Source organism: Ostrinia furnacalis, unplaced genomic scaffold, assembly GCF_004193835.3.
Source record: "Ostrinia furnacalis isolate ACB-3 unplaced genomic scaffold, ASM419383v2 OfSCF0710, whole genome shotgun sequence".
NCBI classification, from domain to species: domain Eukaryota; kingdom Metazoa; phylum Arthropoda; class Insecta; order Lepidoptera; family Crambidae; genus Ostrinia; species Ostrinia furnacalis.
Window position 1 is genome coordinate 1,899,357 of NW_021130949.1, and position 12,634 is coordinate 1,911,990.

The 12,634-nt window shown below is 36.9% G+C and overlaps 1 protein-coding gene across 4 annotated transcripts in view; it reads left to right on the forward strand.

Moving 5' to 3' along the window:
- The window catches only part of LOC114349761 (band 4.1-like protein 4), a 50,107-nt gene that overhangs the window by 4,047 nt on the left and 33,426 nt on the right, over positions 1 to 12,634 (forward strand). For all 4 annotated transcript variants that reach the window (XM_028300251.1, XM_028300250.1, XM_028300252.1 and 1 more), the window contains exon 2: positions 12,060 to 12,176. In XM_028300251.1, the coding sequence (XP_028156052.1) occupies positions 12,090 to 12,176 (87 nt within the window). In that variant the 5' untranslated portion in view covers positions 12,060 to 12,089. The remainder of the gene's footprint in view (positions 1 to 12,059; positions 12,177 to 12,634) is intronic.

Sequence of the window (12,634 nt, forward strand, 5' to 3'; positions counted from 1 at the left end):
TTCGTAATCAGCGCACCAAAATACCCTAGAATCAGCTATCAAATCCTAGAGAGGAAGTTATGACCCTCATTTTGCAGGCCTGTGTTATCCGTCATGGTAGCCGACTCTACATGATGTGAATGTAAAGTATAAGCGCTACACGGTATGTAAAGTTACGTTGCCTTTTTATATTAAAGGCGAATAGCCTCGGCTTCGGTGTGCACAAATTATTTGTGGCGGGCTTGTATTAAACCAAACATATTGGACACACTTATTTAACCATTAAGGAAGTTAACTGCAGTTGTTATTTTTTGATAACAAATATTTATTTAGTTAAATATGTTAGATCATGATGAAACTGATTAATACAGGATATATCAGAATAACATACCAATTTACTAATTAAAATTTGTGAGACTTTGGAGAAATTAAACTTTTTGAACTTAAGTCACTGATGTAGGTACCTTTTTACAATTGGTTTAGGGTTAAAATTGTCTTTAGAATTAAGAAAACTTTTTTCAGGTGAAGGGTGATTTTTTTCAATCATTTTCTCAGGTCCGTATTACGAAATAACACAAAACTCGACACAACTCTATTCAACTTATACTTGAGGTTGAATTGCAAAGGAAAGCGTGTCCCTCCCTACATGGCTTAGTGTTTGCGCTTAATAATAATAAGTAATGTCTAGTTTATGGTATGACCCAAAGGGACTCTAAAATATCGCACGGTTTATTGTTTCAGTTGAATAAATAATTTCAATACAAAAATAGTTCATAGACGACCTACGAGTAGTGCATCTCAAATAGTAAAGAAGGTAATAGACTATCTTAACCATAAAGTTAATATTCCTCCTTCGGGAGGAGGAATGTTAACTTTATGATCTTAACACTTATTATTATCCGCAACACTAAATATTAATAAAAATATACTTTTATGAATATGTATGTACGTACAGGTATAAAAAGATTGTCTCAGCAATGCTCCACACGCATACCCGTAAGAATCCTATAAGTTTCTTTCAGATGGAAGACGGTCCCTGGGGACAGCCATCTTTCTTCCTCCCGATCTGCTACTGTCAGTGATAACGAGGCCGATCTCATTTATTAGCTTTCGCTTCAAAACGAGCATTTTTTGTGGAATCTTTTCGGGGATTACTTATTCTTCGAGGTAACTTTCTACCCAATTTTCTGGCTCATTATATTTTTGGCACAAATTAGAATATCTCACGGAGTCAACAGTGAATTGAGTCATACCTCAGATCTGGATTGTGATTAGAAAGTTGGGAGCGATACGACGGACGGAGGGTCAAGTGCCCTCTTGTCGTCGATAGAGATTTGCAAATCTGGGTCCACTCGCCGAGCCACCCACTTCAAACGCTCCTACATCTTTTGTCCCCTGCCATGGAGGTATTTAAAGCCTTTATATTGCTGTTTTATTTAATTCGAAGCATTGAACATTCATTTATTTTAATTTTATACGTACCTTTTCAATTTAAAACTCAATTTTATGCCAATGCTTTCAATATAATTAATATTTTACTAAGTATAACGATAACAATACTAACTCAATAATTTAACTGCAGATGTTCTCTCTAAATTTTAATGACAGCTTTTTCTAAGCTTAAATAAACTATTTTCATGTAATTTGCACTTTTCTTCAGTATTCTTAATACTATATTTTTAATGTTGCCAAAATTATAACAAGATTTTAGTCTCATACAATTCATGGAAAAGAAAATCGATTTCCTTCAATTCATCAATATGCTACTTACATATTTATATCTGTCTAATTCTACTCTACTCTACTCTACTCGCATGTATTAGTGTACGTTTGTTAATGATAATAATTAAATCAATTAACGTCTCTAATCCATATTACCGAACCTCTAATTAATTTGGACACTAACTAAAACAGGTTATATTGGAAGCTGGCTAGCAGTTGTGCTAAGTACTACTAATCTGCATGTGTGTGTCGCCGTGATCACGAATGATCATGATTTCATGAATATTTGCGGGCGGCGGGGCGCGGGCGCGGGCGGCGGCCGAGGACAATAGATCCTTTGTTGCACAATGCCCATTTCCGATTACCAGATTGAATCGTGTCCGTCAAAGCGCTCCCGGTCCAATAATCGCCGGCGCGGAATGGACGTCATTTTTGTATGACGCTATTGTCATGTTCCGAAATCTAACATGAGCTAGTCAAAGCGGGGTCTGCTCCGAGCGGTCCATAACCGCTGAAACAGACAGCGGCAAAGTGGCCGCGTTGACGCGTGATAAAACGAATTATAATTGCCTTCGGTTTATGTATGATTAATAGGTTATTATAGACAATGCAACTATTAATTAACGCGATGAAAGAAATTCACAAAATCGGTAGAAAACTTTTAATCTTTGTACACACACCTACTTAATTAATTTCATTGATAATTAGTTGCGCGTGCCGTCACACAATTACAACAGTAATATTTTGTGAACAGCGATGACAATGCTATTTGAAGCGTCGCAGTTTAGTAGCTGCCTGGCTATATCTTTTGACAATTCTATTGTGAATGCTATCAATATCAATTCAAAGGTTCGTCTCTTCTTCGTGATTATTTTGTATTGCTTGGGGTTGCAGATTGGAGAGCCCGTCAGAACAGTTTGCGGTCAGGAACTTCCAATAGGAATCGAACTAATATAGCGCCGACGCTTCACGCTATAGCACTCCAGAGGCAGACTCTGGGGATTCTCAAAGTTTGGTTGTTATTTAATTTAACCTCTCGTTATGCGGGCGGGTGAGTAACGCGTAGTCTGCGAAACGACGCCCGGCGTACTGTTCATTGTTGCGGAAATTTAGACGAATTTGCGACGATCGCGTTTCATTAAGGGCCGTTTTAGTACGGAAGGAGCGCCGCTTTTAATTCACAAAGAGAGTGCGGTGCTAACGTAAAACAAAGTTTTAGAGGGGTTCTTCGTTAGTTGCTCACTCACAGGTGGAGCGCTGGATCGCGGTGAATATGTTAATTGTGATTACATACTTGAACGTGCAATCTCCGCACGTGCGAACTGACACGTGAAGAAGGGCGGAACTTATTAGTTCTAATCTATTACCGAACGTAAAAGGGAAACACTGACTGACGGCTGCGAGTAGCGAAATCAGGCCAAACGCGTAACATAGAAAGCCTTAATGTTACGAACACTTGATCTTAGGGTAAAAAGAAATCGGAACTGATCCGCTATATTGGATGGTTAATGAACCAGAATTGGGCAGAGAAAGAACAAACCTTAATTAATGACAACACTTACATTTAATTTTGACGTTGTTATGAAAATATTTATTTAGTTTTAAGTTTTAACTGAAAGCTTTTTTTAAGTTTGCTGTTTTTGTAGAATTTAATATCTCGGATTAAGTTTATTAAGTCGTTCCTGAAAGTGGATGGTATTCTAGCTATCTAGGGTCCGAAATACAGATGCTGACAAGGAATTCTGTAGATAGCAAATTGCTACTGAGTTTCAACATTTAATTGAAATTGTAAGCTTCATACCAGTCTACTTGAGAAATGCGCATAATAAAGCTATACTAATCTGTATTTTTAGGCGTCGGTGTTCTTATAGCCAAGTACAATGTAATGCAAAAGTTGTCCTAAAACGATTCCACTCCGGTTTTTAATAGGGCGAAACCGACAAGTCAACTTTTCTCTCCTGCATCTAAATAAAGGCAAGCGGTGGCTTAAACATGGTGGCAACCGGTAAAATGTCACCTTATCTGACTTTCTAGTCACAGGCTGATTGTAGAGAGTGCGGTGCCAAGTTGGACTTTGATAAGATTATTATTCATAACTGTTTCAAATAAATAATTTTGTTTACTACTTTTTTTTTTATCCACAACGAGGAAGCTCTTGGCCTGTATCTCACCTGATGGTAAGTGACGATCAGTGTGCCTACCATGAGTTTACGTTAGGTGAGCTCGCTAGCGAATACGTCAAAAAATTCTATGAAGATTTTATTTCTTGAAAGTAGCCGCTAGTAAGTAGGCGCTGCACAATATGTCATACATTTAAATGTCATTTTTTTACGCAGTCGCTAGCGAGCACACCTAACGTAAACTCATGGTAGGCACACAGGCCGAAAGACTTTCACAAAAACGAGCTTTAGGTTAACTTTATTACGTTAATTTACCCTTTATCCTTTTGCTCGTGCTATTATTCGACTACCTATCTACTTTTTTCAGTGCACAAGCAGAATAATACTTTTTTCTAACTTACATCGTTGAGTCGGATTCCTAGGAAAAATACAATTTAAGTCCTAAGCCACTAAAATCAGATTAAATTATGTATAAGTAAAATCAATATCTCAACTACGTAACAATTCAACAGTTACCTATAGACTTTGCATAAAGCTTTAGCTTCAAGCAAAACCTGACTTCCTGAGACCGAACTTACTTCACACTTTCCAAACTCTGCAAGATCAGTTTCCAGATACTACCAAGTGAGGGCAAAACGTTTGTAATGGTAAACCTGACTTCAGCTTAATGTCCCAGGGAATAATTCAGCACCTACACTATCTGCAATCTTCATACTAAATGTCGCCAAGGGTATGGAAATGATGAAGTGACGCGAGTCGGCGCACGCTTCCATGCACCGTTCATATCTTAATGCGCCTCGCCTCGACTGAGGCGGGCATTATTAAAATTCCATTTAGTGGCGCCTAGATTCGTACTAACGTTAGTTGCCAAACCCTCAGACCGAGGAAAGTGCTTTTCAACACTATTTCGGCAGATATTACCTACATATAGGTAGGTAGGTACTATAATACTATTACAAAGTCCGTAACTGGAATCGCTTTTCATAAATCATGCTGTTTTCGGAAAACGTATCTCTCTCATTCACTTGAAAACACTATGAAAATTGTAACTTTTATTATGTTTTTTCTTTGTTTCTTTGTAGAACGCAACTGTTTGATTACTAATTTAATAGACTGACCGCATCAAGCATTGCAAACAAACCTCAGTGGTTTATGCCAATGCATTTAATTGTAATATGTTTAAGAACTTCCTTTGTAAAATGATAATAAATGAAAAAAAAAAAAACTTAAAACTTAATCGTGACCTTGTCTTATGAAATTAAAACTTTGTAAAACCTAAAGTCCCAAATTATTCATTGAGGACTGTTTTTAATGTCAGTTATTAATTTCATTCATTCAGAGAGCCTTAATATGATGGTGAAACCCTACTTATTATGAGGCAAAAAGTGCACTGGAACTTTTAATTATCGACATCAACGCATCCACATAAAACGACAAGCTCTTAATTTCCTCTTTCCTATGGTTTCCAATGAGAAGTAGCACAGCTTCCCCGCCATAATTAATAAGTCTGCGAGAATACTTATAATTTTTGTCGGCATTGTTATTTTCTATGTCATTGACCCCTTCCCATTACGTGAATAGAATAACAATAGAACTGTGAAACGAGTTCAGATAATTCGAAAATAATAATGATGGTATAATTATTGTACTCTATAATAAACAATACAACGAACTAGTATTATTTCCCATGCGAGTTGAAAAATGTTAAACTGTGGGCGGTGCCGGTGTGTTCGGAGGTGAGCCTTCACATGGGCCGAGGCTCTCCTGATTGCCGCGGGCCGCCGCCGCGGGCTACCTGCCGTAATTTGAGACTCGAAAAATTACTCATAATAATAAATGTACCTACTAATTTCAACAAAAACTGGACCTTTAACTTCTTCGGTGAAGCGGACGGAACCTCGGAGTTGTAGCAGATTATCTCTGACTCACTCACGATTAAGAATAACATTGAAAGCTCCTCAATTGTGAAATATTTTTCCTGTGAAACACACCACTTATGATCTTACCTTTTAAAATTCTAAGCACTTTACACAGTTTAGCAGTGTTGAACGTATGTGCACTCGGATATCGACGATAATATGTCATTCGCAAGCAATTCGCAACCCTGCTTTTTGGCCCGACTCCAGGCAAGCACTCGGATCCAAGTCATCTGTTAACTTTATTTCAGAGCAATAAAATACATTATATCAGGAGTTGAAAAAATGAGCTGCGTATGGTATAATAGAATGTTGGAGGGTTTATTTTGCTCTATATTTCCTAGGAGATTGCGGTTTGGGGATAGTTTTGTTGTAGTAAAGTGGATTAGTGTAGGGGAACCGCAGGATATCATTTCCGTGGTGGCTTGGTACCTGTGTTCGAGAGAATTCTTAGCGGCTGACTTTGCCAAGGCAGCTGTAGGGTGTCGCTAGCGGGTTCGCCGTCTAGAAGCGCGAAAAGTGCGGCTTGTGTTGTGCAAACTTTACGACGTCCGTCCGTCCGCCGAGATATGGCCTCTCGGCTCGGATCAATTTATTCTCTAACGTTTAACATCACACGAGTAGACTCATGTCTACATGCAACTTACGAGCGTGCGTGCAAGTTATGGCCTTATAAAATTTGTGCTGGATCATTTCACTTAATAGAAAAGCGTGTAAATATATATGCTGGAACATATCTTTGTAGTTCCGTAATGTGAAATAATATTAACGCAATAACAATAAAAAATAATTAACAATAACTGTGAGATTATAAGCGTTCCATTTCATTTGTACCAGTTTTCAAGGACCTCCTGCTATCGCTTTTAGTAAAAATTAGGTATTATATTTTTATTTAGCTACGTTTTCATTTATACATAGGTATGAGTACACTGTTCACATTAGAGTGGATATACGTGTATTATGGGATTAAGATGGAAACAAGTTTATATTTACCGGATTATTTAGATAACCACTTTGCGTCTGAAATAATTTATTGATTTGATAAAAATTTAGGGTATCCAATTAAAAAAGTTTCAACATAATATATTGGGATTGGGAATAATTTAGTTTCAAAGCACAAAAAGCTACCGAGCCATTCATGCGTAGAGTTGTTTATTTGTTTGAACTACCAAAAATACCAATAAATACTGATGCCTAAATATTTTTTTTGCTTTTGGTGATGGCCCATATTTGTATTGTAAGTTTGAGTACGATAAGTTGATGACACTTCAAGTTAATAATAAATTACAACAAATATTCTTTGTTACTTTGATGAAAATAAAGCTAAGAAGTTAAACGGGGCTAAAGTGGATAAATGATAAAATAAATAGATAAGGAGAAATAAGTAAATTGTGTGTAAACAAACTGAGTCACACACAATCGTAGTTTCAGCTAGACTAGTACTACGCCGCGCCTACAGGTGATCTCAACCGTCTTTGCGAGCTATTAATAATGTAATAGCATGGATCTAGACACGCACGGGCAATAAACATTATTAACATAGTTTTCTAATTCCATGAATAGTTGGGGACAATTGAGGTTTATTTATACAGGAGAAATAGTGAGGCGCGCGAGCGTCACGAGTCGCGCTCCGCCATTAGTATGCGCCGGCGGCGCGTGACGGCATGCGCGCGCGTCCGCTCGCATCTACACCGCGTATGAGTAACTTAATCTTAATATACTACTAGCCTAAGCCTGAGACTATATCTATAAGGAAAAATTAGGTCTATAGATTTATGTTAAGCAATAAAATTTGGGATAGAAGTGATAGAGTAACATACATAAGTTACTCCAAAACCTTAACGTTTGCTAATTATCTAAAGAATTTGTAACTCCTTTAAACTTAATCAATCAAAATCATTCCTGAATATAGGCAGGTAAAGTTTTTTTAAATCTTTTGAATCGACTCTACTTTTAATATTTTTTTACTTTAGACAGTTAAATTGACCATAATCTTAAAATACAGGTGGTAAAAGTTTGTCAGTCACCATCAAGATTCAAATTGAGAGCATTGTAAAACAACTGGTAGCCCCAGTCCCACCGCCAGCACGGTAATGTCTGACAAGTCAGCTTTTCCACGAAACAACTGCCTACGGTGCAATGATAACATTTCCAAAGAATGTTATTTTTAGACGAGCTGTTGATTCCAATTTATGGCATGGCTACAGATACGAATGTGCTTATCGAAACGAAAAACTTTTACAGTCCACATGAAAAAATAATTACTTACTAAGTACAGATATTTTATTTCGTGACTTGTCAAAGTACAAAAACATTTATATGAAGCTTTCATCATAATTTCTCAACGGGTATGTAAACGCTGGTAATAAGTAATAATTATCTACTTATGATCATTTATAAATGCACATCGAAATTAACTCTATTTAGCTTCAAATTAATTCCGACTTCCAGCTATAAACTTAACGTTTTACTTTTTCCTGTAATATACTCGACAAGCTCGATTATGATTATGATTTTAATCTCTAAACGTCGCGTCCATTAGTTAGCCGACATGTTTCAGCGAGGTAGTTATTATGGCCGCAGGCGACTAATTGTTAAAACTATTGCTCGCTTCCACCTTCGGCCTGTACCTCTAGTACGAAAAACTTTCGAGTTCGTTTCGTTGCGTATTCAAAGTGTCATCGAAAAATTTTGTATGAAAAATTAAACAGCGCCCCCTAGGGCGCCTATAATATAGGGGGCGCTGTTTAATTTTTCATACAAAATTTTTCGATGACACTTTGAATACGCAACGAAACGAACTCGAAAGTTTTTCCTACTAGAGGTACTGATCATCACTTACCATCAGGTGAGATACAGGCCAAGAGCTTCCTCGTTGTGGATAAAAAAAAAAAAAAAAAAACTAGTTAAACATCTTTATTTTATGCTCTGATAATCTTTCACGTATGACTTCGGAAATAAATTAATAGCATATGTTTGCAAGTGCTGCATTCTGATATTAGAAATAGTTGGTTACGCACGTAACGCGTATTCCGTTTGAAACTGACTTGTAGAACCGGAGAAAAACAGGCGAACTTCATTTGTTACTTTCCCGGTTCGTTACTCGATGCATATAGGAAGTGACACACGTGAGAATATGAGTGATTACTGTGAAACGATGTTATCGTGGGTACGAGGCGGGAGCGTGGGCGCTATGCTGTATCTAATTGTAGATAGCTATCTCGCGTGCATCCTCTCGAACAAACAAAGGGAAAAATCGCAACGAGTGAGATTCGAGGGCGACCGCCACGGAGCGCCGCTCGTCGCAGAGCCACGATGTCAATCGCGACTCCTCTTTTTGCTTCCTGCTCAGACAATGACGGGAAAATGTTTTCTACGTGTGGGGACGGGGTCGGAGCGGGGTGTGGGGTCAATAGCGGGAGCACTAATCTCTGCCGGGATCGTTCGGATTAATGGTTCGTACTGCCGTGTCTGTTGTTTGTTTCCTTAAAGTTCTTAGTTTGTCTACTTGTTACAAGGTTCTTGATGCGCTACATTTGTGGTGTTGCGATGCGTTTTCTTTTGTTTCCGCGTGATGTTATTGTTTTACTTTGCGTTTTGTTTTTCCAGGTGGACGTTTTCTGAGCCCAAACTAACGGCTACTTGTTTTGTTTACTTTTGTTCTTGTTTTGTGTGCCTATGATGACCGAGTTTTGTACTTAAAACTTTGCTCTACAAAAGTAATAAGTATAAGTAATTTTTATAAAATATTAAAATAATAAATCTAAGTTATTTCTAACTTAAGTTATTATTAACAACCTCGGTTAAAAAGTGTAAAGTTGTATAATTTTTAGAAAATATTATCGTCCATATTTCGTTAGCTGTCGCGTTAAACAAGTTTTATTTTTATTGTGTTATATGCATGACGTGTATGAAACCCAGCCCAGCTGCGCGGCATGAAAATGAACTAGCTCTTGAAATGAAACTTTTTATCAGCGTCGCGGTGTAATTGAGTAACAAATTGATACATCCCCCGGGAAATCGGTTTTGTAATGAAATAAAAAAGTCTCTCTTAACGTAATTTAACACTGATTGGGTTGTTTTCAATGTTTCTTTTTATTTAGGTATGTTACATTACTGGTAATTGACTGGAAAATAGGCCAAACATTTCGTACAGCTTTCGTCGTCCTGTAGGATAAGTATGAGTTCATTTCGCTGCTAAAGTTCGTAACAATAACAACAAGACATACGAGGTCGTAGCGTCGCGACTCCGTAGTTAGTAACTTTGATACTTATTGTGGCGCTATTTGTGGGCCGGGTTGAGGAACGCAAAATATTGTGTGATATCATGACAAATGAGCATGACGGTGAAAGTGTTGCCTAGTTATTCTACTACATACCTATTTGTTCTTACGTTTTAGAAAAATAATCGTACCTATACGGGATGAAAAGTACGGTAATGTTAAAACAAAACTCAAACAGCGTTTTTAAGTATTTGCTTCATGTGGTTTACAAAAACAGTCACTTTAGTCTACGACCTAATTTTCAATTTGAAGTATGGTCGTGGAATACCTAGTGGAATTTTCTCCTGAATATAACTTCGACAAAAGATAATGTCAAATAATAAAATATTGATTTGAACTCACAGACTACTTTACTACTCTACTTTGTTTTTGTCAACATTTTATTACACAAATACATAATAATTTTGTTTTACGGCTTACATTTATTTAACAGAAATCTTTCATGTAGAAACCGTAAGAACTGGAGTTTCAAAATAAAAAGTTCTCAACCACTTGCAGAAAGTCTAAAAATATTACAGTTTTCAGCTTCGAAATTAAAGCTCGGCATGTGAAATCTCGCTTTAACTAATGTTCGTAGCGACAACTACGAGCGCTTTGAGCCGAGCGTAGCTACACGTTTGATACTTTACGCCCGCAGCTTTGTAAACTGAGCTACTACAAGCAAAAGTTAAATAAATCTAGCCTCGGACAATTAAGTAAGCCTGTTTTATTAATAAAACAAAAACAATTCTATTTTCAATCTCCTAATGTTTTCGTTTTCGTTTAATGTTTCTTTAATGCTAATTTTAGCAAAGCCAAACCTCCCTCGAAGTAATAAAGGGTTTTGCAATTAAGGAAAACGCGGCAAGCCTTTTTCTGTTTGCACACAAACTTTTCTGTTGCTAAATTTATGAAAAGTTACTTGATTGAAAGCCATATAAGTTACCCAGAACTTGAAGTGCTACGTGAAACGTAATGAAATTCTCACAGAAACAAACATTCGCTGGAATTAAAACGAAATTGAATTGTATTCCAGAAAACAGTAGAAACTTTGCCAAGTAAGTAATTACTAGATTAACCTAACAGAATTTGTAACCGCGATTGTAGAATAGTGTTAGTTCACTTTTCTAGATTAGCAATATCTAAATTAGTTACATTAGAGAAGTAACGTGTTTAAACTATAAACTGAAGTAAATATACATTTTTCCCGACTAAAAACTACAATACGCGCGCCTGCTAAAATAAAAAACAGTTGTTAAAGTTTGGTCCAGCAAATCCGCAATCGCGCACAGCGACCAGCGCCCTCTGCACTCATCAAAACACACGAAATGTATTTGACGCAAAAAAGGCTGTAGCAGAATCAAATCCGCCTATTAAAAGGGGCGCTGCTACTAATTAAAATAAAATTGTTAAAACCGACCCTCAATGCTCGCTCACTGAATCTCCCCGGACTAACTTTTAACGAGGATATATTTGGTTTCGACCAACCCTTTGGTGATTTTACTATTGAGTCTGACTGCAAATAACTCAGTAATTGACTTCAAACAACTTCAGGCTTTGTAGAGAGTCAAAGGTAACATACGTATACAGCATACAGCTAGGTATCCAGGAAAATTAGGAGCTTTGGAAATGTGAGAGATTGAGCTCTGTATTTCGGAGCTCGGATTGGTCAAGTTTTAAATTTTCATGACATTGACTCTGTCTGCGAGTTGGAAGTTACATTCATTTATGAATTATAAGTATTTTGTTAATATTTGTAATTTTCAAATGTTTTAACTTCTTTCACTAAAAATAATTGCTTCCAAGTGATTTCGTTGATGAGATTTCTCATTTGATTTTATAGACGTGTGTGTAATGTTTTCTTATTGGATAAAATAAATGTTGTGAACGTCTAATAAAAATAATATTATGCATTAATAAACTTGCATAATAATTCATAACAATACGCACATTTATCAACAAAACTCTTGACTACAAACTATTTATAAAAATAAATTTAACCAAAAAGTTTAAATTTGAAAAAAAAAACAACATTCTAATTTCAAATCTCTTTGTTACAGAGGTCGGCGTCGGTGGTGGGGCGGGCCAGGATGATGGAGTGCCTGTGCCCGGCGCCGCGCACGCTGGCCTGCCGGGTCGTGCTGCTCGACGAACGGGAACTCCTGCACGAGATACAGGTGAGATGTTATCTGTGGTGACGCGTGACGTGCAAAAGAGCGGGAAAATTTTTGCGCGTTTCAATTCACAATATAATAGTGAAACGTTGTTTTCCTTGACAGAAAATTCGGAACGTTTGCCAATTTTGTAGTTAAAATATTTTTTTATTTTCATACAAGTCTCGTAACATTGAATTTTATTAAAGTGAGAGTATTATGATGACGATGACAGTATACTATTAGAAGTGTTACCTACTACATGTGAGCTGAAGAATTACCATTTTTAGGATCGTAAATTATATGCGTGTCATATTTTCATATTAAACAAAAGAAACACTGTGTACGTGAAAACAAAAGGGAAATTCGAGTCAAAGGTACTACTTTTATTCTGGTATAATAAATGCAGGACGTTGTTATTACTTCGTAATTTGTTTACGAGGGAATCCTAAAACAGGTTTTTCCACACTTTTCCTGTGGCC